Source organism: Enhydra lutris, unplaced genomic scaffold, assembly GCF_002288905.1.
Source record: "Enhydra lutris kenyoni isolate GAN:26980312 unplaced genomic scaffold, ASM228890v2 scaffoldscaffold1, whole genome shotgun sequence".
NCBI classification, from domain to species: domain Eukaryota; kingdom Metazoa; phylum Chordata; class Mammalia; order Carnivora; family Mustelidae; genus Enhydra; species Enhydra lutris.
Genome location: NW_019154085.1, coordinates 14,850,131 through 14,875,917, shown reverse-complemented (window position 1 = coordinate 14,875,917; position 25,787 = coordinate 14,850,131). Strand labels below are relative to the sequence as shown.

General features: G+C 34.2%; 1 protein-coding gene across 1 annotated transcript in view; it reads right to left on the bottom strand.

The window, feature by feature from the left end:
* LOC111155465 (neurobeachin like 1) overlaps positions 1–25,787 on the bottom strand; it is a 183,471-nt gene that overhangs the window by 102,610 nt on the left and 55,074 nt on the right. Inside the window, exons 8-17 of the mRNA XM_022515656.1 lie at positions 23,257–23,563; positions 21,729–21,835; positions 14,147–14,233; positions 12,010–12,093; positions 8,498–8,596; positions 7,830–8,410; positions 6,969–7,101; positions 6,226–6,345; positions 3,984–4,287; positions 1,543–1,628 (exon numbers count right to left, since the gene is read on the bottom strand). Coding sequence (XP_022371364.1) covers positions 1,543–1,628; positions 3,984–4,287; positions 6,226–6,345; positions 6,969–7,101; positions 7,830–8,410; positions 8,498–8,596; positions 12,010–12,093; positions 14,147–14,233; positions 21,729–21,835; positions 23,257–23,563 — 1,908 coding nt within the window. The remainder of the gene's footprint in view (positions 1–1,542; positions 1,629–3,983; positions 4,288–6,225; positions 6,346–6,968; positions 7,102–7,829; positions 8,411–8,497; positions 8,597–12,009; positions 12,094–14,146; positions 14,234–21,728; positions 21,836–23,256; positions 23,564–25,787) is intronic.

Below are 25,787 nucleotides of genomic sequence, written 5' to 3'. Positions count from 1 at the left end.
CGGAATACATTTCTCCAAAACTCTGTTAAACACAGAACCCTCGTATCATGATTTTATCACCATTTTCAAGAAATATTCTTCCAAGAAATTCTTTATTGTATATATTTGTCATCTGAGTTTCTTGAAGTAAAACAAGAATGGCTATTTTCTTATTACAAATTTTTTACTGTTGGAAGTTCCAATAATAAAAATTCAACCTAATGTTATCAAGTTTAAATCTGAAAAAAGAATATGACAACCACAATGCCAGAAAGATTCCGTTAGCTATCACATGTCTAGAACATGCTACCAGATACATTAGTGAGATTAAATTCAATTATTTCCTATCTACTTATAATAGAGTAAAAATAAGTATATGATATAGTTCTTGCCAAGAAAATAAAGTTTAGTTCAGCAGACAAACATATCTTTGGAAAAAAGTTAATGTTACAAAAGGCAAACACTAAAAAAAAGGAGGCCCAAGAGACATGATAGCCAACGCAATGCATGAACCTTGCTCCAGATTAAAGTTTTGAAAAGGCTAAACAAAGTATTTTTGGGAAAACTGGGAAAATCTGAATGAATCATATAGTACAGAAATTATTCATAATTTTCCTGGGTACGTTAATGATTACACAGAAATACTTAGGAGTAAAGTGTCTAATAGTTAAGTCAATCTGCCTTCACAAAAGACTGGAAACAAAGTCAACAGGTATGGCAAAATGTTAGTGATTAGTGAATTAGCGAATGAATGGAGAGTACACAGGATTTCAGTTTACCATTCTTTCAACCTCTCTAGGCTTGAAATTAATTAAAATAAAAAGTTAGGGGAATACAAATGATAGGTAAATTTTATTAGGTCAAATATAACAAATAAGTATTCAAAGTAATAAATTATGACCAGGTACTATCTGGCTAAACTAGAAAAAAAGTTTTACAGTGTATAATCTCACAAAAAGCACTTTCTGGGTCAATGTAACATTTAGTATAACAAAGACAACTAATATTGTTTATGCCACTTTTCTTTTTCTTCCTCCCAGTTCTACATTTGATCTTTCCCTCAGCCCTTGTTGACCTTAATTACTTTCACTAGGTAGCTCTTTGAAGGAAAAAGGACAACACATGCTATGCATATATGCAGTTTCTTTTTTCTCCTTCTGAAATAAACATTCCATTTTTGGGGGTTTGTTTCCTTGCATTACATTTTAAAAATAAACAAAAAAATGTTGAGCATAATTTTGTTTAATCTCTCCTTCCAAAGAAGTAGGATAACAAAAAATTTAAATGGTTTCATTTACTGATGTCAATTCATTAGTACAAATTCCCACCCCAACGATTCCCACTCATACTACTGGGATGACATAATAATTAACATTTGAATCCTAGTTGAGAACTGCACTTTAATTTTATTGCTTTTCCTCTTCTTTCGAAAATTAATAATTTTTTAGTGGAAATTCAAGTCTGTCCTTCTTAATTATCCATTGAAATGACAAAAGGAACAAGAAAGGAATTTTAGCTCATAGGATAGTTACAACTAGATACACGCCATGCATTTACTCTCACCTTTGCAGTGTAGTGAAGAAGGATGTTAGCAGGCAGGTCAGCCATGTCAGACTCCTGAAATTTCCAAGGGCTTAAACAGTTTGGACCTGAAAATTATTTATACACATATACACAAACATCATTGAATATATATGGCCACCTTGGTTTGTGTAATTAGAATAAAATTTTAAATTAAGTCGTTTCCAGCTACTTAACACAGTAAAAACATAATAGCCAAAATGAACTTTATTTTTATACCACCTGTAGTTTGTCTAAAACCTAGAAAAGCTGGGGGGCGGTTAGATCTCCACTACAGAAAGGAAATTTTATATGGTATTAAAAGACTAATTTCAAATATAACTAAATTTACCTATTAATTTGTCTAATGTAATTTAAATTTATATGACAGAAGAGCAAAACAATCAACCAATAATGTGAATAGATAACATAGAAATTGAACAGTAAAATAATAGGACTTACTAAAAAATCAAAGAAACAGAAATTACAGCAAGGTTCCATCTTACACCAAAAAATGGAGGAAACAGTACTGATCATTCCATCTTAATGAGCCTGTGGTGAAACTAGTATACCTACATTTTACTAGTATGCACTGTGAATTTGTATACACCTTTTGGAAATTGATTAGGCAACATTATTGAGAGCCCCTCTCCAAAAAAATTCAAACACTCTGAATATTTATCCTGGGAATTTATCATAAGTAAACCCACCCAAATAAGGAAAAACACCAAAAGTACAATAGTTCATCTCATTTAATACCTGAAGTTTATATCAAATTAAAAATTATAAACAACCTAAGTAAATCATGCAATATGGATTCAATGAACTATTATGCAGCCATTCAAAACAATCATTATGAAGACTATACAACAAATAATTATTATTTTATAAGAGTAGAATTATAAGTTGGAAAAATGAAAATAAAATCCAAACTATATAAGCTGTAATGACCACACTAAATGACTCAGTAACTTTAAGTTTATTTAGATTATAGAGCACTTTCATATACTTTGGTGAGTTTTAAAGTAATGATAAGATTCTAATATAAACTTTCAAAGTTTGGGCAGTCCCATTCACCTCAAAACTCTTATGTTACCTAAAAAAGGTATTTTTACATAAAATAGCTCTTCTGCAGTTTATATGAATACTTAGAAGTTTTGAATTTTGAAAATAGTTATGATCCAATAATAACCATCAGTGTGTATCTTTAAAATCACAGCCAAAAGAAAAGGAAAAAGCCAAAACAAAAATAGCTTATAATCTTATCCAAGGTCTCCTAATTCTTCTGTTCTCATTTCTTCAGGTATATTAACAATAAATTATAAAAATGACAAGTTTTAGAACAAGACTCACATGATTTTAGAATCAGTCATATGATTTCTTATAAATACAGGTTTATATTGTGTTTCACCAATTTATTAAAATCTGTCAAAAGTATTGGCAATATTATATACTGAAAAATGTTCCCTCCACATACTCATATGTTGAAGCTCTAACCCTCTTTATGACTATATTTGGAGGTCTTCAGGGTAACTAAGGTTAAGTGATGTCAAAAGGGCCCTTTATAAGAAGAGGAATAGATATCTTTCTCTTTGCACATACACCAAGTGAAGATGGATGCCATGTGAGTACATAGTGAGAAGGTAGCCATCTACAGGCCAGGGAGAGTTCTCAACAAACCAAGCCTGAAGGAAATTTGATCTTGGAATTATAACATTCAGAATTGTGAGGAAATAGTGTATAAGCCACCCAAGTCTGTGGTATGGAGTTACAGCAGTCCTAATAGACTAATACAGACATTATTATGGATGATGTTTGAAAAATTTCTTAGGGTGCCTGGGTGGCTCAGTGGTTAAGCCTCTGCCTTAGGCTCAGGTCATGATCTCAGGGTCCTGGGATTGAGTCCCACGTTGGGCTCTCTGCTCAGCAGGGAGCCTGCTTCCCCCTCTCTCTGCCTGCCTCTCTGTCTGCTTGTGATTTCTCTCTGTCAAATAAATAAATTTTTTTAAAAAATTTCCTAAAGGTTTGCTTTACTTATGCCTACCAAAAAAAGTACAGTGTACTATAATTAACTATAATTAACTACACTATATTTTACCCCAAAAAGCTATTAAGAGAGTAGATCTTAAATGTTATCATCACACATGTAAAACATTGTAATTATGTGAGGGATGGAGGTCCTAACTAACCTTATTTTGGTAATCATTTTGTAATATACATGTGTATCAAATCATTACATTGTACTTTCTAAACTTACCTGTTTTATGTCAATAATATCCTAATCAAGTTGGAGTGAGGGGGCATGGAATGTAGTAGGCTTCTTCTTCCCTTTCAGCTTCCATTACAAATACTAATACACTCTTCAGATCAAATATATTCTTCAAAATATATGTAGGCAACAAAAAGACTATTTAAGTTTAAACAGTATGACTATACATGCTCACCTGCTAAATACAATGCCTTCACCTGAGGAGGCTGTAGTGCTTCAAAGAAGATGATAACAGACCCTAGCTGACCCTCCAGAGATGTGGGGCAGCCCCATTCACTATCTTGGGTTCCAGCTGATATCAATTTGGTAATCAATTTTGATTTTTCAAGTGTTCCTCCCCAGGAGGCTGACGACAGAATTCCACCAAATGATGTCCGATGAGGGGTAATGGGGGAAGAAAAAGGTGGATCTGGGATTTGGGAAGGTGGAGGAGTGGTGGTTCTTTGCCCAGCTGAACCAATGCAGCAGGAAATAAAAGGCTATAAATTAAGAAACAAAATAAATCACATAATTTTAATTACATCTCTATCTTGATATTGAAAATAAAATAGTACATAAAATAAAGAAAACAAATAGATGGAAGATAAAACTGGAAGTTTTAATTATATTGGATCATAATGTGTGCACGTGTGCACATATATAAAGTGATTATAGATATTACTTTCGGCCTATGGGATTTAGATGCATTACTTTTATAACTCACACTTCAATGAGTACTTTAAAAAACTTCCACTATTTTACTATATTCTAAAATAGAGGAAATTACTACTTTTCTCCCTTTAAAATTTATAAAAAAAACTACACATTAGTATAATAATACTAATTACAGGTTATCCTATAATGAGCATCAGGATGAACTTCAACAAGAAATTACTAGAATCCAGGGAGCCTGGGTGGCTTAGTGGGTTAAGCCTCTGCCTTCAGCTCACGTCATGATCCCAGGGTTCTAGGATCAAGCCCCTCATCAGGCTCTCTGCTTGGCAGGGAGCCTGCTTCCCCCTCTCTCTGCCTACCTCTGCCAACTTGTGATCTCTGTCAAATAAATAAATAAAATCTTAAAAAAAAAAAAGAAATTACTAGAATCCTAGAAGAACTTGGGAAATAATAAATTTCGTTATCTTTAATAAAGGCTCTTTCAAAATCATCTAAGAATTCTCAAAAAACTTTTACACTAACGTTAAGAATTATCTCAGTAAATAAATTCCATCTTATATTTGACTACAATATAATATGTAAAGGCTTAAAGTTTCTTCATTATTAATTCAAATTCAGTGGGATGGAAATGAGTCCAACAAAAGCGTCTCTAAGTATTTTGTATACTTGGTGGGCTTTATTTATTATTTATTTATAGATTTTATTTTTAAGGAACCTTTACACCCAACATGGAGCTCAAACTCACAACCCAAAGGTCAAGAGTCCCAAGCTCTTCCAACTGAGCCAGCCAGGCATCCCTTGGAGAGCTTTACTTAATGACCCTTTGCTCTGCTCTACTCAATTTCTCTGGCTTTCCTATTTTAAGCCTGACTTCATCTAATAATAATGGACTAATATTATTAAATATTAACTTACTATATCTTAGAATATAGAAAACACTTTAAAATTCATGGGCACATATTTAAAATAAACAGAACCTTCTACATTAAACTGAAATTTTTCAAAAGTTCTCAATCAATGGGTCCCATAAAGGGTAGGTTAGATACAGAGAAAGGGAAACACTCTTACACTGTTGGTGGGAATGCAAGGTGGTGCAGCCACTCTGGAAAACAGTATGGAGGTTCCTCGAAAAGTTGAAAATAGAGCTACCCTATGACCCAGCAATTGAACTAGTGGGCATTTACCACAAAGATACAAATGCAGTGATCTGTTGGGATACGTGTACCCCAATGTTTATAGCAGCAGTGCCCACAGTAGCCAAACTATGGAAAGAGCCCAGATGTCTATCAACAGATGAATGGATAAAGATGTGTTTTATATACATACAGAGTGGAATACTGTGCAGCCATCAAGAAAAAATGAAACTTTGCCATTTGCAACAACGTGAATGGAACTAGAGGGTATTATGCTAAGCGAAATAAGTCAATCAGAGAAGACAATTATTTAATGACCTAGCTGATATGAGGAATTTGAGAAACAAAAGAGGCTCATGGGGAAGAGAGAAAAAATAAAACAAGAGGAAACCAGAGAGGGAGACAAACCATAAGAGACTTTTAATCATAGGAAACAAACTGAGGGTAGCTGGAGGGGGAGGGAAGAGGGAGCAACGGGATAACTGGGTGAAGGCATGTGATGTAATGAACACTGTGAATTATATAAGACTGATGAATCACTGAATTCTACCTCTGAAACCAGTAATACACGGGTATGTTAAGTGAATTTAAATTAAAAAAAAAAAAAAAGAGTAGGTTAGATGTGCTTACTTCATTCATGGCAGGAAATCTGAGAGGGGCAGAGACCTTCTGCTGTCCATTGTCATAGATAAAGACAAGGCTCTGACCAAAGGGTCTTTTTCCAGGCATGTGAACAATGGTTATGTTGTGCTAATAAAGTAAGACATACATTTAAAGACTAAAATTACATTAAATCTTTGGAATGACAACTGTTTTCAGAGTATTACTTTATAACTAATTTGTGTGAACAATAGAACATTGAGTTTAAGATAATTAAATGCTGGTTAAAATTCTGTTCTTAAAGTGAATGACAATTTTTTCTGTAGTACTATAAAGTATAAAGGCATTTAATCTGTTCTAGAAATTTGTACATAAATGTAACACAGTATCTTCTCTGCATTTTCCAAGTCTGAGTATTCTTTACAATTAATTTTTCTAATAAGAAGCAATTTATACCTTAAGCAATGGAAATGCAATGTTTTCAATAACTTATGTTCTCATTTTAAATTAATTTCAAAATCAAATCTGATTCTAGAAAACTTGAAAGGAATGATAACATTTCCTTTTAACTTTTTAGGAGAAAACTTACTGCTGCTGAATTTATAATGATGAGGAAAGTGTTATTAACTTCCTTATAAACTTGAACATTCATAGAATTTTAAAGTAAAAATTAATCAACTCTCAAAAAGGAGACAACTCCTGATTGTACATGCACCAAATGTGTTTTTAAAGGAAAGAACCAGAAAGTTAAATGTGATGTCCTAAAACCTTACCCAGAGGGAATCACAGAAACTGTGGTCAGGAAGCATAACTGTAGCATATTCTCTTTTTGTGCACACTGCCACAACCAACATACCTGAATGGGTAATAAAAGCTTCGAAACCCATGCCACTTCCTGTAAAGAAGCTAACAAAAATATATATTATCAGAACTTTTGAAATCAGTTGTTCAGCTTTATCACCACTGAAACACACAAAACCATGTTATCATGATTATCTTTATCAATAATGCTGTGGCTTACATTCTACTGCCAAGTATCAGTCCAGTCTTGCTTGAAAGATAATTCTTAAATCTTTCTGGGGATTAATGGTTTAGTAAATTATAAAAGGTAGCCATATGAGTGGAATTCCATTAAAATTCCAGTAAAATTCCAGTAAAATGATAAACTTGCAAATCTTCAAAATTCTTTCAAATAGGATTCAGAAAGCATAAATGAAAGTCTTAAAAACCGCAAGGCATATTAAAAATTATTAGTTACTGAAGTAACTTAAGTTTGGATGTACATACACAAAGGTTTTCTGATCCTTCATATAAATACACAGATTCTTCAATGGAGCACAAAGATCACCATTCATTTTAAAATTTGTTATTCTTTTTTTTCTACTTTTACAATACTTTTAAGAAGGAACTTTCTTCCCAAACTAGCCTAAGAACTGGCAAAATATTTGAGCTATGTAATCAATATCAAGAAAGCAATAAAACACTTATAATTAAACTGTGTACACCCCAAGGATAAAGAGGCTTCAGCTAAACTGTTCTGCATTTAAAAAGCTTGAAAAGCTTTTTCCTATTTGGGAATTACAGCATATGCTGTTATGACAGTATTCATTTATATTCCGTAACTTGTACAGTACCTGTACAATTGTTTTCTTTTTCCTCCTTTGTTAGCGTTGCCAACAGTCAACTGATCCTGATCTAAGCAAAACCAAGCATTGAAAGAAAAGGCAGACCCCGGCCACTTCTGTATGGAAGGCACAGAAATTCCTGCCATACTATGTGACAAGTTAAAATACTGCAGTGCGCTCTCTAGACTTTGTTTTCGGGCCATTGTCAGAATTGCTCGAGTCACAGGAGTGGTATAGGGGTGAATATACTCAGGTTCATCCACTCTCAGCAATCTTAGTAGTCGACGGATTTCTTCTGAGCTCACTGACTGACTCCCCAAGGAACCATGAAGTGCAATCAAGTTCTCAGCACAAGTTCGGTGGAGGGAAGAATGGGAATCAAGGGTTTCGATGATGTGAATTCCCATGTTTGCATTGACACAAATAGTTCGGCTCTGCCTATTAATACAACAAATTCTTTTCAGCCAATCAGAGATGAAGATTTGCAGATCATGGGATTCTAGCTCTGGAAGCCACCGGATAAGAAGCAAGAGAGGGTGGACATTACTAATGCCCAAAATCCCAACTGAAGTGTGGTCACCCTCTACAGCCTATAAAGTAACATAAAAGACAAAAGGTTAATAACCACCTTGGAAATGGAGATAATGGAACTTGTTTAATAAAGCTAAAAAACTCACCATATTCATGAGTTCTTTAAGTAGTTCCCGTGGTGGCTGACCCAGGGATTTTAAAACCTCAAACATATGTGTATAACCAATTCTTTCTTTAAATACTTCCTAGAGGAAGGGAAAAAGGGAAATAAATCCAACAAAGCACATTTTCAAAGACTGAATTTGTTGGAATATTTAAAATGCTGAGTAACACCTGTTTAATTAACTTAATATTAAAAAGACTGAGTTCAATATTTGCTTCTTACATCACTTCTTCATCTTAAAATGGATTCCACATACCTCCTGAAATATGATGTGACCATAATCCACCAAAATGTAAAATAAATGAAATAAGCAATAATTGTATATTATAAAATTATTATATTAATTTCAGATTAGGGTAAAATCACTTCCTTTCTTCACTTGATTTGTAATCACACAGTATTACGTGAAGTCAAAACAAAACTGAAGAAAAAATGAGGAGACTCTGGTGATAACAGGAGTCAGACAGCAGTCTCAGAAGACTAACGAGTTCTCACAATATTGAGTGGTGACCACAAAAAACTAGGTAGTTTTCTCTCTGCTTTTCGTATCTAAATGGAATACCTTATCTGGAACATCAAGTTCATTTTAGTAAGGTCTAAGTCCTATGTATTTTTGAATTTGTGGGCACACAAAACTATAAAGTAAAATAAAAAGATAACCAAAAAAGCTAGTAACACTAAATTGGTCCAGTAACTCAGGTATAAATTTATACACTTACTATAAAATCAAATAATTCAAACAAAATGGGTAACTGGTTATCTCTGGGGAGGGAAACTAGTTGACTGTGAGCCAAGGGTAGGTAGAAAATCTTTTTTCAAAAGGCATTTTTAAATACTAATTCAAAGGGATACAGTAGCCCTATGATTATAGCAGTACTAGCTACAATGGCCAAATTATGGAAACAGCCGAAGTGTCCATCAATTGATGAATGAGTAAAGAAGATGTAGTGTGGGACGCCTGGGTGGCTCAGTTGGTTAAGCAGCTGCCTTCAGCTCAGGTCATGATCCCAGCATCCTGGGATCGAGTCCCACATCGGGCTCCTTCTTCTGTGGGGAGCCTGCTTCTCCCTCTGCCTCTGCCTGCCACTCTATCTGCCTGTGCTCACTCTCTCTCTCTCTGACAAATAAATAAAATCTTTAAAAAAAAAAAAAAAAAAAGAAGATGTAGTGTGAGAGTATGTGTGTGTACAGATAGATAGATATAGAGAGACAAACATATAAATATATACATGATGTAATATTACTCAGCCATAAAAAAGAATGAAATCTTGTCATTTGCAATGACACAGATGGACCTAGAGAGTATTACATTAAGAGAAATAAGTCTGTTAGAGAAAGACAAATACCATATGATTTCATTTATATGTGATATTTAAGAAACAAGACAAACAGGCCAAGGGCAAAAAAGGAAGAAAAAAAAAAAAAAGGAGAGGGGGAGAGTGCAAAGCAAGAAACGGTGTCTTAACTACAGAGAACAAACTAATGGTTACCAGAGGGAAGGTGGGTGGGTAGGCAGGTTAAATAGGTGATGGGGACCAAGAAGTCTACTGGGGCGCCTGGGTGGCTCAGTCGTTAAGCATCTGCCTTTGGCTCAGGTCATGATTCCAGGGTCCTGGGTTTGAGCTCCCCATCGGGCTCCCTGCTCAGTGGGAAGCCTGCTTCTCCCTTTCCCATTTCCCCTGCCTGTGTTCCCTCTCTTGCTGTGTCTCTCTCTGTCAAATAAATAAAATCTTAAAAAAGAAGAAGTGTATTTGTGATGAGCACTGAGTATTATACGGAATTGTTGAAACACTACATTGTACAACTGAAACTAGTATTACACTGTATGCTAACTGAAATTTAAATAAAAACTTGAAAGAGTACCAATCATTTTTTAAAAGAGGGTTTTTTTTTAAGATTCTATTTATTTTATTTATTTAGGGAGAGAAAAAGAAAAAGAGAAAGAGAGAAAGCATGAGTGGGGAGAGGAGCTGAGGGAAAGGGAGAGAAAGACTTTAAAGAATACTCCATGCTGAGCATGGAGCTAGACGTGGGGGTCAATCTCACAACCTGAAATCAAGGCCTGAGCTGAGGTCAAGAGTCTGACGCTTAAGTGACTGAGCCACCCAGATATCCCAAAAAAGGGTTATTTTAAAAATAACATTTTGAATTTTAAACCATGCAAAGGATTACATAATAAAAAAATTTATATTTTAGTTAAGATTTGAACATCATTCCAGGTCTGAATATCATAATACAGTGCCAATCCATTATACTCATAAACCAATTACTGAGAACTTAAAATGATGTTTTTTCTTACAGCAACTATTATAAATGGGATTTGATTCCCAAGCCAGCCTATAAAAGTTGTAAAAGCCTATCTGGTAGGCATCTAACCATGAGTTATATATAGCAACAACTATAGAGCAATTGTTAGATTCCTAAGAAAAACCAGTGGAAAGCAAGGAATACTACTGAAGGCATGGCTTAGGGAACAAAGAATAATTCACTCATGTCTGCCATTAGAAAGGCAAAACAGGGGGAAAAAAAAAAGGCAAAACATGAAATATATTAGAGGTGGTAGAGAGAAGGTAAAACGGTAATAGTAAGAATAATGATGATGATGATAGACACTGATAATTATTAAGCATTTACCATGTGCCTGGCACTATGCTTACCACTTTACACAGATGATCTCACCAATCCTTAAAACTACTCAATGAGACAATTACTAGCACAAAACGAGCATGAGTGAACAGCAGGAGAAAGTCAGTGGTCGTGAATGAGACAGAAAAAAAACCCTGAGAGTAACAAAAAAGAATTTCCAAGGCCATCTGGAAAAACAAGTCCCAAACTGATAAGGCTGTTCACATGTAGAAAATGTTCACAACCTAGGCAGTCATAAACTGAGAAATAGTGAAAGAGTAATTATTTTATTAATGAAGAAAAACTATGATATAAAATGTAATTCTTAGACACACTAACAATTGAATCACATAAAATGATCATTTCAACACAGTGCTACCTTTGTTGACTGACACTGTAAATCTCTACTAGTTGACTATTCTATCGTATAATCCCAAAGTAGTGCCCATAGGTATTTTACTCCAAAATTATTAGCAAAATGATTCTGACACTGAAATAGTTTGTGACTTTTTCACTTCAGGCGTAAAACCACAGGTATTATATACATACTTTCATATATTACTTTGGGAATTATACAGTGAAAATTAGTTTATCTAAAACAACAATTTATGAAACAAGATGGGATCGGGAGGGAGACAAACCATAAGAGACTCTTAATCTCACAAAACAAACTGAGGGTTGCTGGGCAGAGGGGTGTAGGGAGAGGGTGGTGGGGTTATGGACCTTGGGGAGCTTATGTGCTATGGTGAGTGCTGTGAAGTGTGTAAACCTGGCAATTCACAGACCTGTATCCCTGGGGCTAATAATACATTATATGTTAATAAAAATAAAGTAACATAACATTTTAGAAACTGAGGATGTATGTTTCACCTTAGCAGCTGGAGATTTGTTCATTACTGCTGTCAAAGCCTGAATGGCTGATATAGCCAAACAATCCAACTGTCCCTGAAACACCTACCAGAGAGAGAGAGAGAGAAAAAAAAGGGTAAGAAATTAATAATGTGTTTGAGATTTGTATTCCGTTAGGAAACCTTTGTTCTGAAAACCTGAAAAAATAATTACTTAACATGCAATACATTCCTTTTCCAATAGAACAGATTTCTGAGACATACCTGCAAAAAAAGTTACCTACCTGACAGAAAATAAGCCATGTGTCAAGAAGGATAAAGTTAAATTCACTCATTACTTTGAAATGTTTTGGAAAAAAAACAAAAACCAAAAAGAACACCAAGCTTAATACATGCTTTAAAAAATAATGGACAATCTCCAGAGGAAGGAAGGGAAGTCTATCATTGGAAATTCGATCATATTTTAATTTCCCTTCAGAAATATACTAACTTCCTAGTTTGAAATTTCATTAGCATGTATAATAAGATGTTTAAAATGGTGTTGTCTATTTGGTTTACAAGCCCTGCATTATAATTGAAATGGTATGTTTATTTACCGATCATACTTGTAAACATAAGGCATATCTATTTTTAACATAAAATGCAAAATTTGAGGAAGAATAGAAAATGAAATATCTATAATCATTATCACATTTTTGAGAAGGCAACCCTTAATGTCAAAAGCTGTAAAAAATAATTAAAAAATAAAAACCAGCTTCAGCTTCATTTTGTGAATTTCTGTTTAAGCTTCATCATAAAGAGATGTGTTAAATTTCAGGGCTGTACATTTAGAGGAAAAAAAGTGAAAACAAAAGCTAACATTAACAACATTAAAAAACTGAACATGACTTATATCATCAGGTTTAATCAACCATGAAAGCATAGCAGGAGAAGCAGAAAGTTATGAAAACTCATAGTCCCAAAAATCTGCCTTTGGGAATATATTACTATGACTTAAAACTAGTTATTCCATGAATAGAATTTTCCTTTCTCCCTTCCACTAAAAATGATTTGAGTAAAAGGGGACTCATTAGATTTTTGTCATTTTAAGCTAAGCTCTACCACTTTTAGGCAAGTTATATAAGCCAGTATCTTGATTTTTGTTGATGTTATTAAATATTACTACATATACATAGTTTACATTAATCATTCTGTATAAAGAATTTCATATGAATAAGATCTTTCCTACACTTTGTTCAAGACTACTAGAGATCAGTAGTACCTACAATTAGGAATATTAATATAAACCTCTTATCAATATCATTGTAAATATTTTATTAATCTAAATAAGAAGGCCTTAAGACTAACATAGAGAAATCTAAAATAGTACTCTATAGTTGGTATCTTACATCCTGAACAGAAAATAATAGATTTTCATGTCTCTTTATAACACAGCTCTATTTACAAATCTCGGTATTAAGATAGTAATAAAAGACATCATGTAAGCTCTCTCAAAACATTTTGGGGAAGGAAAAAACCAAAGCATTTTTAATCGGTAGTTTCTTCAAAACTGAATTACTTAATGCTGAAAAGCAACAAAAACTGCTTATTTCTCCTCTATATCCATATAGAGGTGACTCTAAGAAAGGAAAACAGTTAAGTTTTATGCTAAATTAAGATTCAAAGTGTTAAGCATCTTCTCCCCTTCCTCCAGGATTTGGATGTCCACTGAATTATAATCATTACTTGTCAAAAAGAAGCAAAGAATCAAGATATTAAAACTGATCATACAAACTCACAAACAAAGCCTAAGATCCCAATACACTGCAATGCTTAGAGAAAGAAGCTCCCAAAATATGAAGTCACCACCACATGGACAGCATTGATACTGGGATCCCATTCCTGTACTCTGTGTCTCTTTAAACTGAAAAGGATGCACACATATACGGATGGAATACTGTTGATCACTTATATCAACCACCAAGATATCAACGTATTTATCTTTTAGATGAAAAAATTTTTATTTTTAATTTTTTAGCAATTTTCAAAAATAATTAATGAAGATTAGAATTAGATAGTGTTTGTGTATTTTAAGACATAAGAAGAAAAGTACAGGAATAGTTGTTCCCATTGACTGATTTTGGACTTCAGCTGAAACAAGATGCAGGCTTTGTAGATACCTGGTCCTCATTTATTTCTGTCAGTAATTTGTTGGCAAGGTCTTTCTCGTTCTTGTCTGCCACCTTATTGTTAGCATTTAAAAACAGCTGTTAAAAACAGAGACAAGAATAATGGAGAAAGAACATTAAATAGTTACCTATAAGCAGAAATGAAGTTTAAGTGGATTTCCATGTTTCTTGAAAATAAATTCAAGAACCCACTGGTGAAGTATATCACTTTTAAACTGACAATCAACTATTCACTTTTTGGGTTACAAACTAACATTAGTTCATACACCATATAATTAATTGTTAGTTATTTCTCTCTTGGAACTCAAAGTTACTAAAATAAGAAATAACAGCAACAAGGAGATTAGTTAACATTTCTAAATTCTTAAAGAATCAGCAGAAAATAAATGTCTCACAAAAAAGGAAATTTGCTATTGAGACAGACTAAAGATACTGTAGTAAATAATGTACAATAAGGATTCTGTAGTCAAGTATGTTTGTAAACTGCTATTTAACTTTAAAGAGTTCTTTCTGAAAATACTTCTCAGTCTCAGGTACACTAATGTGCTTTGACAAAGGAGGTATGTATTTTCCAAAATTATCAAGAGTTGAGTATAATTTATATTAGTTTCTACACAAAAGGGGATTAGGATTATCTCTGACATACATGGAGATTGCTAAGGGAATCTAGTATTTTGGTTTAAGTGTATAAAACTAGCATTCCCAAAGATCTCAGGCACATTTTAGATAAAAAGAAAGATAGTTCAAATGGAAGTGGAAAGGGAAAGAAAGATTATATAGGAATTTAACAAGAGAATCCTAAGAAGAAAGTTCTATCATTTCAGAAAATAGAAAACAAAAGTCCAGCAATATACTGAAATAATGCGATATAAAATAAAATAAAGATAAGGTATGATATGATATGCAGAACATATATAAAGCTTAACCTAAAATTAGATTAGTGTACACAACATAGGCTTTGGAATAGAAATGTGGATATGAATTGTAGTTCTGCTAATTATTAGCTGTTGGTTTTAAGAAAAACTTCTCTAAGCTTATTTTCCCAAAAGGGAAAAGAATAACTCATGAAATAGAGGCGCAGATTAAATGAGATAATCCATGCTAGGTCATTAACACAGTATCTAGCACATAACAAGGATTTAATAAATGAAAGCTGTTATTATTAACAACAAAATTTACTTTTAAAGATTTTATTCACTTATTTGAGAGAAAACACAAGCAGGGTGGAGGGGCAAAGGGAGAGGGAGAAGCAGACTCCCCACTGAGCAGAGAGCCTGATGGAGGGCTCCATCCTAGGACCCTGGGATCATGACCTGAGCTGAAGGGAGATGCTCAACTGAAGGGAGATGCTTAACTGACTGATCAACCCAAATTTTTAAAATAGTAATACTCCATATTACCTGGTGCAAGGACACAGGAATGCTAAAAACTGACGAGAGCAAAAATGAGTAAAGGCTTTCCAGAAAGTAACCCATATCAAGAATTTTAAAATTACTTCTTGTCAGTAACTGTATTTCTAAACATCTACCTATAAGTGGTCAAAAACTCAAATGAAGATTTTAGAACTAAGATGCTCACTTCAACTTTATTTACAATAACATAAAGAAACCACCCAAATATCATTAAATAGTGAGACAGTTAAATAAATTATGATTCAACCATACACTGAAAGGGAAGTCCTTAAACTTTTTGGCCTCAGGACCACTTAATAGTCTTAAAAATTATTGAGAACACCAAAGAACTTCTGTTTATATGGGGTTACACCTCTTAATATTTACCATACGAGAAATGAAAATCAAGACATTTAAATAATATTTGTTTAGTCATTCAAAAACAATAAATGGGACGCCTGGGTGGCTCAGTTGGTTAAGCAGCTGCCTTCGGCTCGGGTCATGATCCCAGCGTCCTGGGATCTAGTCCCACATCGGGCTCCTTGCTCATCGGGGAGCCTGCTTCTCCCTCTGCCTCTGCCTGCCATTCTGTCTGCCTGTGCTTGCTCTCTCTCCCTCTCTCTCTCTCTGACAAATAAATAAATAAAATCTTCAAAAACAATAAACCTATTATATGATGACATAACACATCTTTATAAAAAAAACCTTTATATTTTAATAAATTACATTAGTGAGGATGGTACTGCTTTTACATTTCTGCAATCTCTTTAAAAAGTCTGACTTGATAGAAGACAGATGAACTCTAATACCTACTTTGCATTCAGACTGTTATGATGATGTTGTTTTGATTCAAGTTTATGAAAAAAATCTCGCCTCAAACTGAAATGTTAAGATTAGACTATAGATTCCCTAAAATGATCTTGGGGACCCCATACTTTGAGAAATGCTGGGTTGAAATATTTGCAGTCATTAAAAACAATGTTTTTGAAAAATATATGGGAAAGACTCGTGATATAATACATTTAAAAGCAGAATACAGAAATATTCACTGGTATTCCAATTTTGTAAAGAAAAGTATATCCTTGGAAAAGGTGCCTGGGTGGCTCAGTCGTTAAGTGTCTGCCTTTGGCTCAGGTCATGATTCCAGGGTCCTGGGATCAAGCCCTCTGTTGGACTCCCAGCTCAGCGAGAAACCTTCTCCCTCTCCCGTTTCTTCTATTCCCTCCCTCGCTGTCTCTCTAGGTCAAATAAATAAATAAAATCTAAAAAAAAAAAAAAAAAAGGGAAGAATATATATGGAAATATTGTTATGAGTATTTTGCCACAGTTTTAAAATTTAAATATTTATATATACAGACATGTTTTATTAAAAGATTAAGAAAATATGTTTTTGATTTCATTTTTCCTCCATTAAAATCTATTATTAATCATTGCTCTAGAACTTTAAAAAAATAAAAAGAAACTTGTTCAAATAAGGCAATGTGTATGAATCCAGGCAAGTACAACTCCCAAAATCAACCTTTCAACTATACCATTCTATGTATCCACTCCCAACATTCTTTTTCACAAAGCATCCCTTAGATGCTCCTTTCATAAATTCTCATTCCTACTAAGACTGCCTTAGTGATAAATTTTTTCTTGTAGTTGATTTTTAGGGGTAGATGTGGACAAGAAAAGGAAGAAAGTGAAGAAAACAAATTAAGGAATGTAAACAAGACAACAGTATCGATAGCTTTCCAGAATCTTATGACTCAAGTCCTCAAAAAAAACTTTACATATTTAGAATACATTGCAATGTCTGTATTTTTAAAAAACTGATTAAAACTCCAAGCAGAAATTGCACTACTGGGTATTTACCCTAAAGATACAAACGTAGTGATCTGAAGGGGCACGTGCACCCAAATGTTTATAGCAGCAATGTCCACAATAGCCAAACTATGGAAAGAACCTAGATGTCCATCAACAGATGAATGGATAAAGAAGATGTGGTATATATATACAATGGAATACTATGCAGCCATCAAAAGAAATGAAATCTTGCCATTTGCGACGACGTGGATGGAAGGAACTAGAGAGTACTATGCTTAGCGAAATAAGTCAATCAGAGAAAGACAACTATCATATGATCTCCCTGATATGAGGAAGTGGAGATGCAACATGGGGGGTTTGGGGGATAGGAAAAGAATAAAAGAAACAAGATGGGATCAGGAGGGAGACAAACCATAAGAGACTCTTAATGTCACAAAACAAACTGAGGGTTGCAGGGGGCGGGGTGGGAGGGAGAGGTAGGGTTATGGACATTGGGAAGGGTATGTGATATGGTGAGTGCTGTGAAGTGTGTAAACCTGCCGATTCACAGACCTGTACCCCTGGGGCTAATAATACATTATATGTTTATTTAAAAAAAAAAAACAAAACTCCAAGCAGAGTGCTAAAGTAAATGTTATGGTTTTGAATTCTTCTCTTTGCTACTAGAAATTTGCTGTTATTTTCTTCTCATTACTCCAAATATCCTTGGAAAGTTTCTAAAAATAATTTTACAATAATTCAAAGCATATCCCCCTTCCAAAATACAATATGGTGACACAAAATAACTCTCAAATGTTTAACATTCATCACAGCTATCAGGAAAGTTAAATGTATGATTCCACTGAATTATATTCTAAGTACTTCACAGTATGATGAAACTCATTTTGACAAGCCAAAGGTCCTCACATAAATACTTAAGGAAATTAATGCATAAACTGGCTGGTGAATCTCATAAAAAACAAAGCATAGAAACTACAGCAGTCAGCCTAAAGTTTTCCATGTAATTCACAAAATGTTTGTTTAATAAGCTTTAGTTGACAATGTTTCCTCTGGGTCTGAATATTTAAACAACAGTTGTCTTGATTCTATTCTGTATTACTATGTAAAACAAAATAAATTCTTTATTCCTTACTAACAAAATAATTTAAACAGAAGTCTATCATAATCATCTGTAGCATCCTGTAATACATTTAAGAACAAAGTTTTTGGGGTGCCTGGGTGGCTCATGGGTTAAAGCCTCTGCCTTCGGCTCAGGTCATGATCCCAGGGTCCTGGGTCCTGGGATGGAACCCCGCATTAGGGGCTTCCTCCTTTCTCTCTGCCTATTTGTGATCTCTGTCTGTTAAATAAGTTAAAAAAAAAAAAGTTTTCATAAGATTCCATTTTTATATATTTAAGAATCCTATTAACCTATCCCTATCAAGTGTATTCAACAATAAAACCTGTACTCCTCCTATATTTAATACACAGAAAACATTTTTCTATTGATCTTAAGTACCAGTACAACAAAACTACTACAACCAGTGAACCCAGGGTCAGAATACCTGGGTAAGAAATCCTGCCTCCATCATGAAACATATTAACCTTGTGCTAATCATTTAATCTCTTAGGACATATTTCTTCATTTGTATAATGAAAGGGCTGGACAATTTATTTCAAAGGTTCTTCCATGTTGTTAGGACTCCATAACTATAATGGTTAGTGATGAGTTTATAGTGATACTGACTAGAATATCCTGCCTAGGACACTACCTCCAGCAGAGAAGGCTGGGGATGGTCCCAAAGCCTAGCCTTCCCCTCTGAAATGGGTTTCTACTCTAGCATTTCCTGGCTCAAAACAAAATGTGGTAAGTGCTATCAAATAATTAAATTTTATTTTATTTTATTTTATTTTATTTTTTTTAAAGATTCCACCCATTTATTTGTCAGAGAGAGAGAGGGAGAGAGAGCAAGCACAGGCAGACAGAATGGCAGGCAGAGGGAGAAGCAGGCTCCCTGAGGAGCAAGGAGCCCGACGTGGGACTCGATCCCAGGACGCCGGGACCATGACCCGAGCCGAAGGCAGCCACCCAACCAACTGAGCCACCCAGGCGTCCCTCAAATAATTAAATTTTAAAACACAAGGACTGTCAGCAAGTCTCCAGATCTAAATTACAAGAAACTCTGGCCTATCCAACAGTAGAAAGAGTAAATATTAGCTCAACAGCATGACTGCTATGCTAAAAAGCTTTGTACTTTTTAAAAAGATATTGTTGACCATGATATGACATTTTTAAAAAATACCTGAGTTTCATATATTGAAGAAAAATACTAATCAATTTTAGCAGAACTACATTTTATCTTAGTGATTTACCCTTCTACAATGTGTGACTGGCAGGTTCTCTTATACATGGGAGGTTTTGTCTTGATGAAGTTGCCTTTGTAACTGATATATATATATATTTTTAACAACAAACAAAAGGTTTTATAAAGTTTTCTTATGCTGTTTTCATCTCCCTAGGATTTCTTTCCTAAGAACAAGTTTAAGGGATGGGGGAGGCTTGTTCACTCTCTAGTGGTAGTTTAGTACTTTAATTGAGTCTATAAACGTTCATCACAATTTACATCATCAATATATATTCCTTATTTTTAAAATGTTATTTCTTAACTTTTCACTGAAAGCTAAGCAACATAGTGACATAAATGCTTTCATGGATCTCTCTCCTAACAGTGTGGAAAAATTTGAGGGGCTGATATTAAAATCCTCCTTTTGGGATATCTGCACAAAATCAGGATGAAACCCTAGTTTTTTCAGCACAGATTCCATGAAAAGAATACCTCAAACTGAAAAGTAAAAGCTCTTTGAAGTAGTTCCATTTTCAAAGACTTTTCAAGAAGCACGCTAAAAAATTTCTGATACCATCTTGAAATTTATGAAAATATAATAATCAGATATTAATTATTACATACTCACACACAAATCTGCTACAAGTATGAACTAGTAAAAAAGAAAAATAATAGCAAATTGGCAGTATATACCAAGAATATTAACAGTATTTCTATTTTCTTACTTTTCCATAATCCCCAATTATTTAAAAATTGTTTCTATACAATGTTCCCTAACTTTAAAAAAGCACATTATGCCCTTTGACCTAGAAATTCTACTAGAAATAGAATTCTAGTCTATGAACTTGAAGGAGTTATGTAACAGCAAAAAAGTTGGAAATTAAGTTGAGTATATGCCATAGGAAATAGGTACATTATGGCACATCTACTTAATATTCTATAGGTATTTAAATCATACAGAGGAAAATGCAAACAAAATCATCTTACATGAAATAAAAACACAAAATTATATACATCAAATGCTCACACCAAATTTTAACAATGTACAACAAAAGACTTTAAAACTCAACAACAAAAACAAACAACCCAATTAAAAAAGGCACAAAGAACTTGCACAGACATTTCTCCAAAGAACATATACAAATAGCCAATAAGCATATGAAAAGATGCTCAGTATAACTAATCATTAAGGGCAAATCAAAATCACAATGAGATACCATTTCATACCCATTAGAATTAGAGATCATCTCTAATTCTAGAAAGAAGAAAATAACTGTCAAGGAGAGTGTAAAAAATTATAACCCTTGTGCATTGCTCACAGGAACGTAAAATGGCACAACCACTGTGGAGAACAGTAAGGTGGTTCCTCAAAATACTAAAAATTTAATTACTATATGATCCAGCAATCTCACTTCTGGAATATATCCAAGAGAACAAAAGCAGGGACTTAAAGAGATACGGGTATATTCAGGATCACAACAGCATTATCCACAATAGCCAAAAGGTGTAATCAATACAAGAGTCCATCAACACATGACTAGGTAAACAAAATGTGGTATGTAGACACAGTGGAATATTGTTCAGCCTAAAAAAAGAAAATTCTGCAATATGCCACAACATGGATGAATCTTGAGGCCATAATGCTAAGGGAAATAAGTCAGTCACAAAAATACAAACACTATATGACTCTACTTACATGAGGTATTTAGAGTAACCAAAAATCACAGAGGCAGAAAGTGGTTGCCAGGGGTTGGGGAGAGGGGAGAATGTGGAATTGTTTAATGGGTATAGAGTTTCAGTTCCATAAGACTTAGAGAGTTATAGAGTTATAGAGTTATAGAGAATGGAAGGTGGTGATAGCTGCACAACAATGTGAATGCATTCAGTACCACTGATTAATACACTTAAACATAGTTAAGATGGTAAATTTTATGTGTATTTCACCATAATCAAAAAAAGAAAATTACTAATAATATGTTTAAATTTGAATTAGAGCATAAACAAAATAATAGCTTTTTAAAGTGAAAGACAACAATAATAGAAAAATACCTTGCAATTCTGCAGCAGTCGTATGAGATGTTCAAAGCAATTACTGTTAAGAAAAATGGCCTGAAGAACAGGCCTATCGGTGCAATCTAACATGGCTGTGATGGTATCTAGGAAAATAAAAACAAAATCATCCATTTATATAGTGGAAAATTTGGGATCACAGAAACATTTCCCTCTGGCCATATTTTTAATTTAGGCTTTTCAGTGACAAACAGATGTAACACGAATTAGGAAGAAATAGGGATGGAGATTGGAAAAAAAAACTACTTATTACTTGTTAAGAAAAATGAATATTTTTATAGTTTATTATTAAAAATATTTGTTTTTCTACGTAAGAGTGACATATATTTCCCAAAGATTACAGTTATTCTTCCAATATAATGCTCAAGTATAACTAACTGTGGTTTCCAACTCGCTATTAATAAGCAACACCTAGTTAGTTATATTCTGCAACAGTCTCATTTATACAGTATAAAATTAGCATGTGGTCAGAAAATAAGACTTAGGGATTCAATCCATTTATGATGATGGTTTGCTCTTGTTTCCTACTGAACAGATACTCTCATTCAGAAATCAAGGGATAACTGACATAAGTAATACAATAGTCCTTAATAAATAAGAAGTCTATTCAATATAGACTCAAACTTTCTTAGAAAGTTATAATTAGTACAATTATAAAACATGTTTTATAAAAGAACAGAAACTAGATAAAAGGAATCTTATTTTCTTACAGAAACAAAGTCTCTTGTTGTGCACTGATCAAATTTCACCAAGATTTTGATGTCCAATATTTTTAAGTTGGACACCACACACACCCTCATACAACCATGTTTTTAAGTCTCTAGAGCTGTACAATAAACCATTAATGTCGGTTATGTCTAGGTTGTAGGATTTAAAAAACTTCTTACTTATCCAAATTTCCTAGTACAGCTGTAATGAAAATATTTTATTTCTATAAAAAGAAACTCTCAATTAATAATACTTGTACTATCAATCTAACAGGGGAATGCAATAAGAAACCACATATACTGATGAAAGCGCTTACAGAGAAAAACCAACAAAACAAAGAGAGGGCAGAGAAACAAGACACACATAGATAGAGGCTCTGAGAAAAACCAAATAGAGGCCCTCTGAAGAAAGGACAGATGTTAAAGTGACATCTACAGATATTTATAGAAGGACACTTAATATTGCCGTATGTTACTCTTGCCATAGGTTAGACAACGCAAATGCCATCTCCTGGAAACTGACCTTTCCTAGAATTTGAAAATAATAGCTGACTTTCTTTTTAACAGTGATGCTTTTACTGGAATACACTTTCAAAAAACAATAGAGGCTCAATTTTGTTAAAGCAAAGATGCTATAAACAAACCGATTCCATGTTAATTATTTTAAAGTCATAATCTAAAGTTACATAATAGCTGAATTAAACAATCCATACTTCTATATGACAGCCTTGAATTTCAAATAAGTCTAAAAAAACAGACTCAGAGAAAACGGAGTATAAGAAATTTTATGTAATACTTACTCAACATTTTGATCTGCAGAGCTATGAACCGGCTTTCCCACTGTCTGGATCTCCTTTGATTAGGTAAAGCTGAATGATCTGAATTTAGCAATTTAAAATAGTTCTCCAAAATAGTGCTGGTTTCCACCTGACGTTGATCAGAGCTGCTAGTGAGAAGGATATGTACCACTTCTGTAAGGCACTTCAGAGTAAGTTCGATCTTCCTCCCCACTTCTTCAGGATTTCCATCCTCCCAGGAATCACAATCTGCCAAAACTCTCATAAGAACTTCCATGGTGGCTGGAGAAATTGCTTGCAAAGCATTCCTCTGAAACATGAAAGATAATAAACGTGAAACCCAACCAAACTGAAGTTCTGTATGTTTGTAAAAATAAAGTTTAATAAATCTGCAGACTTTTTCTTTTTTTATTTTTTAAATTTTCTTTTAAGATTTTATTTATTTGACAGACAGAGATCACAAGCAGGCAGAGAGGCAGGCAGAGAGAGAGAGGAGGAAGCAGGCTCCCCACCAAGCAGAGAGCCCGATGTGGGGCTTGATCCCAGAACCCTGGGATCATGAACCCGAGCCGAAGGCAGAGGCTTTAACCCACTGAGCCACCCAGGCACCCCTTTTCTTTTCTTTGTTAAAGGATTTTATTTATTTGACAGAGAGACAGCGAGAGAGGGAATTCAAGCAGCGGGAGTGGGAGAGGCAGAAGCAGGCTTCCCGCTGAGCAGGGAGCCTGATGTGGGGCTCGATCCCAGGACTCCGGGATCATGACCCAAGCTAAAGGCAGACATGTAATGAATGAGCCACCCAGGAGACCCTGCAGACTTTTTCTTTTAATAAATCAACATAAAAAATTTTAAGCACATACCTGATAGACATTGCTAGTTTTTATGCATATTAAGTTTTCATTTCCTTGCTAGATTACTAGATTTTCATTTTTATTCAGGCAGCAATCTGCCTACATAGAAAACTTGTTTACCACCCTCCCTTACAGCTTGGGGCAGCCATGTGTCATAGTTCTGGTCAAGAATATATGCCAGTAGACTATGAAGGAAATATAACTTTACAGATAAAAACAGAAGGACCCTTTGCTCTTGGCCTTTTCATCTTTTGCCTGCCTGGAATGCAGATACCATGTTTGGAGCCACCTTTAAGTCATGAAGAAACAAACCCAAGAATTAAAGTAATAGGCTAAAGAGAGCAGAAAAGGAATGTGAAAGGACTTAGTCCTTGCCGATGCCATGGAGCTGCTGTACCAGCCCAGAACTGCCTACATCTAGATTTCTAATGCAAACAAAAAAAACAAAAAACAAAACCAAACAAAATCCTCAATTTGGCTAAGCTCCTCTAGGGTTTTATGTTGGTTATAGCAAATTCATCCCAAATGACATAGAGATAGAAGAGGACTGGCTTGACTCTGGTTCTACAAACATATTTCTGAAATTCTAAATAACTGGTAGCTATTCAAGGTGATCCATTAAACTTGGAAATAATATATATTGCCTAAAACTGTTAAATTGATATAGAATGAATCCAAACATAATGATGCAAAATCATCTGAAAGTAACAGAACTTAGGCCATTAGAGTTTGTTATTATCAATATAATAAATAATAGCGGTAACAAGGGCTACAATGGAAGAAACTGTCAACAGAGCACCCAATATCCATTTTCCTCCGCTTCCTTATTAAAAGAATCCCTGATGTTTTGGTGGATAGGAGGCTAGCAGAAATAAAGATTACATTTCCTAACCTCCCTTGTTGCCAAGGAGGCTGAGGAAGCAAGTTTTGTTTTTTTGTTTTTTTTTTTTTTTAATCGAAGTTATTATATGGACGTATTTCCTTTTTTCGCAGTTATCTCATGGAGTTTGGCAAATGAGATTAAAAAAAGATGAGTGTCAGCTTTTTAGCATCTCCTTTAAAGATAGTTGGCATGTGCCATTTGTCTCCCTCCTCATCTCCCCCTCCATTTTTGTGCCCAAAGTGCAAATGCAAATGGTTAGAACTCTAGAAGCTAATCATGTAGCAAAAGAAATAATAACAAATTGACATTCAGAAGGAACCTGGATCCTCTGAAGATCCCAGAGCCACCAGATTAACTCTGGACTACTTACTGCTACTTTATTTTTTTATGAAGGAAAAAGGTAAAACTTCTAACTTAAGCTGTTATAGTTTTAGTATTTACTGCTAATTAAGGGAATCACAAATCTGACAGATCTGTGACTTACTTAACGCTTATAAGCACTTTACATATATCATGTGTCATTTGGTCCTTATGACTATCTTGTAATTGTTACTGTTTTCTTATTATTAAGAAACTAAAACACATGTAAATAAAGAAACTAAAACACACGTAAAGTTTATCCAAGGTCACACAATGAGAGACAGACATGGGATTCAAACCTCTGTCAGTCTGTCTCTAAAGCTTATCCTCTTAACAATGCAAAACAACACATATGTCAACAGGAAGTCCAGGCATGATGCTTGGAGAGGGGAGACCAGTCACAGGACTTCAATTTTCCTGCCCTTTATGAGTGAAAGGAC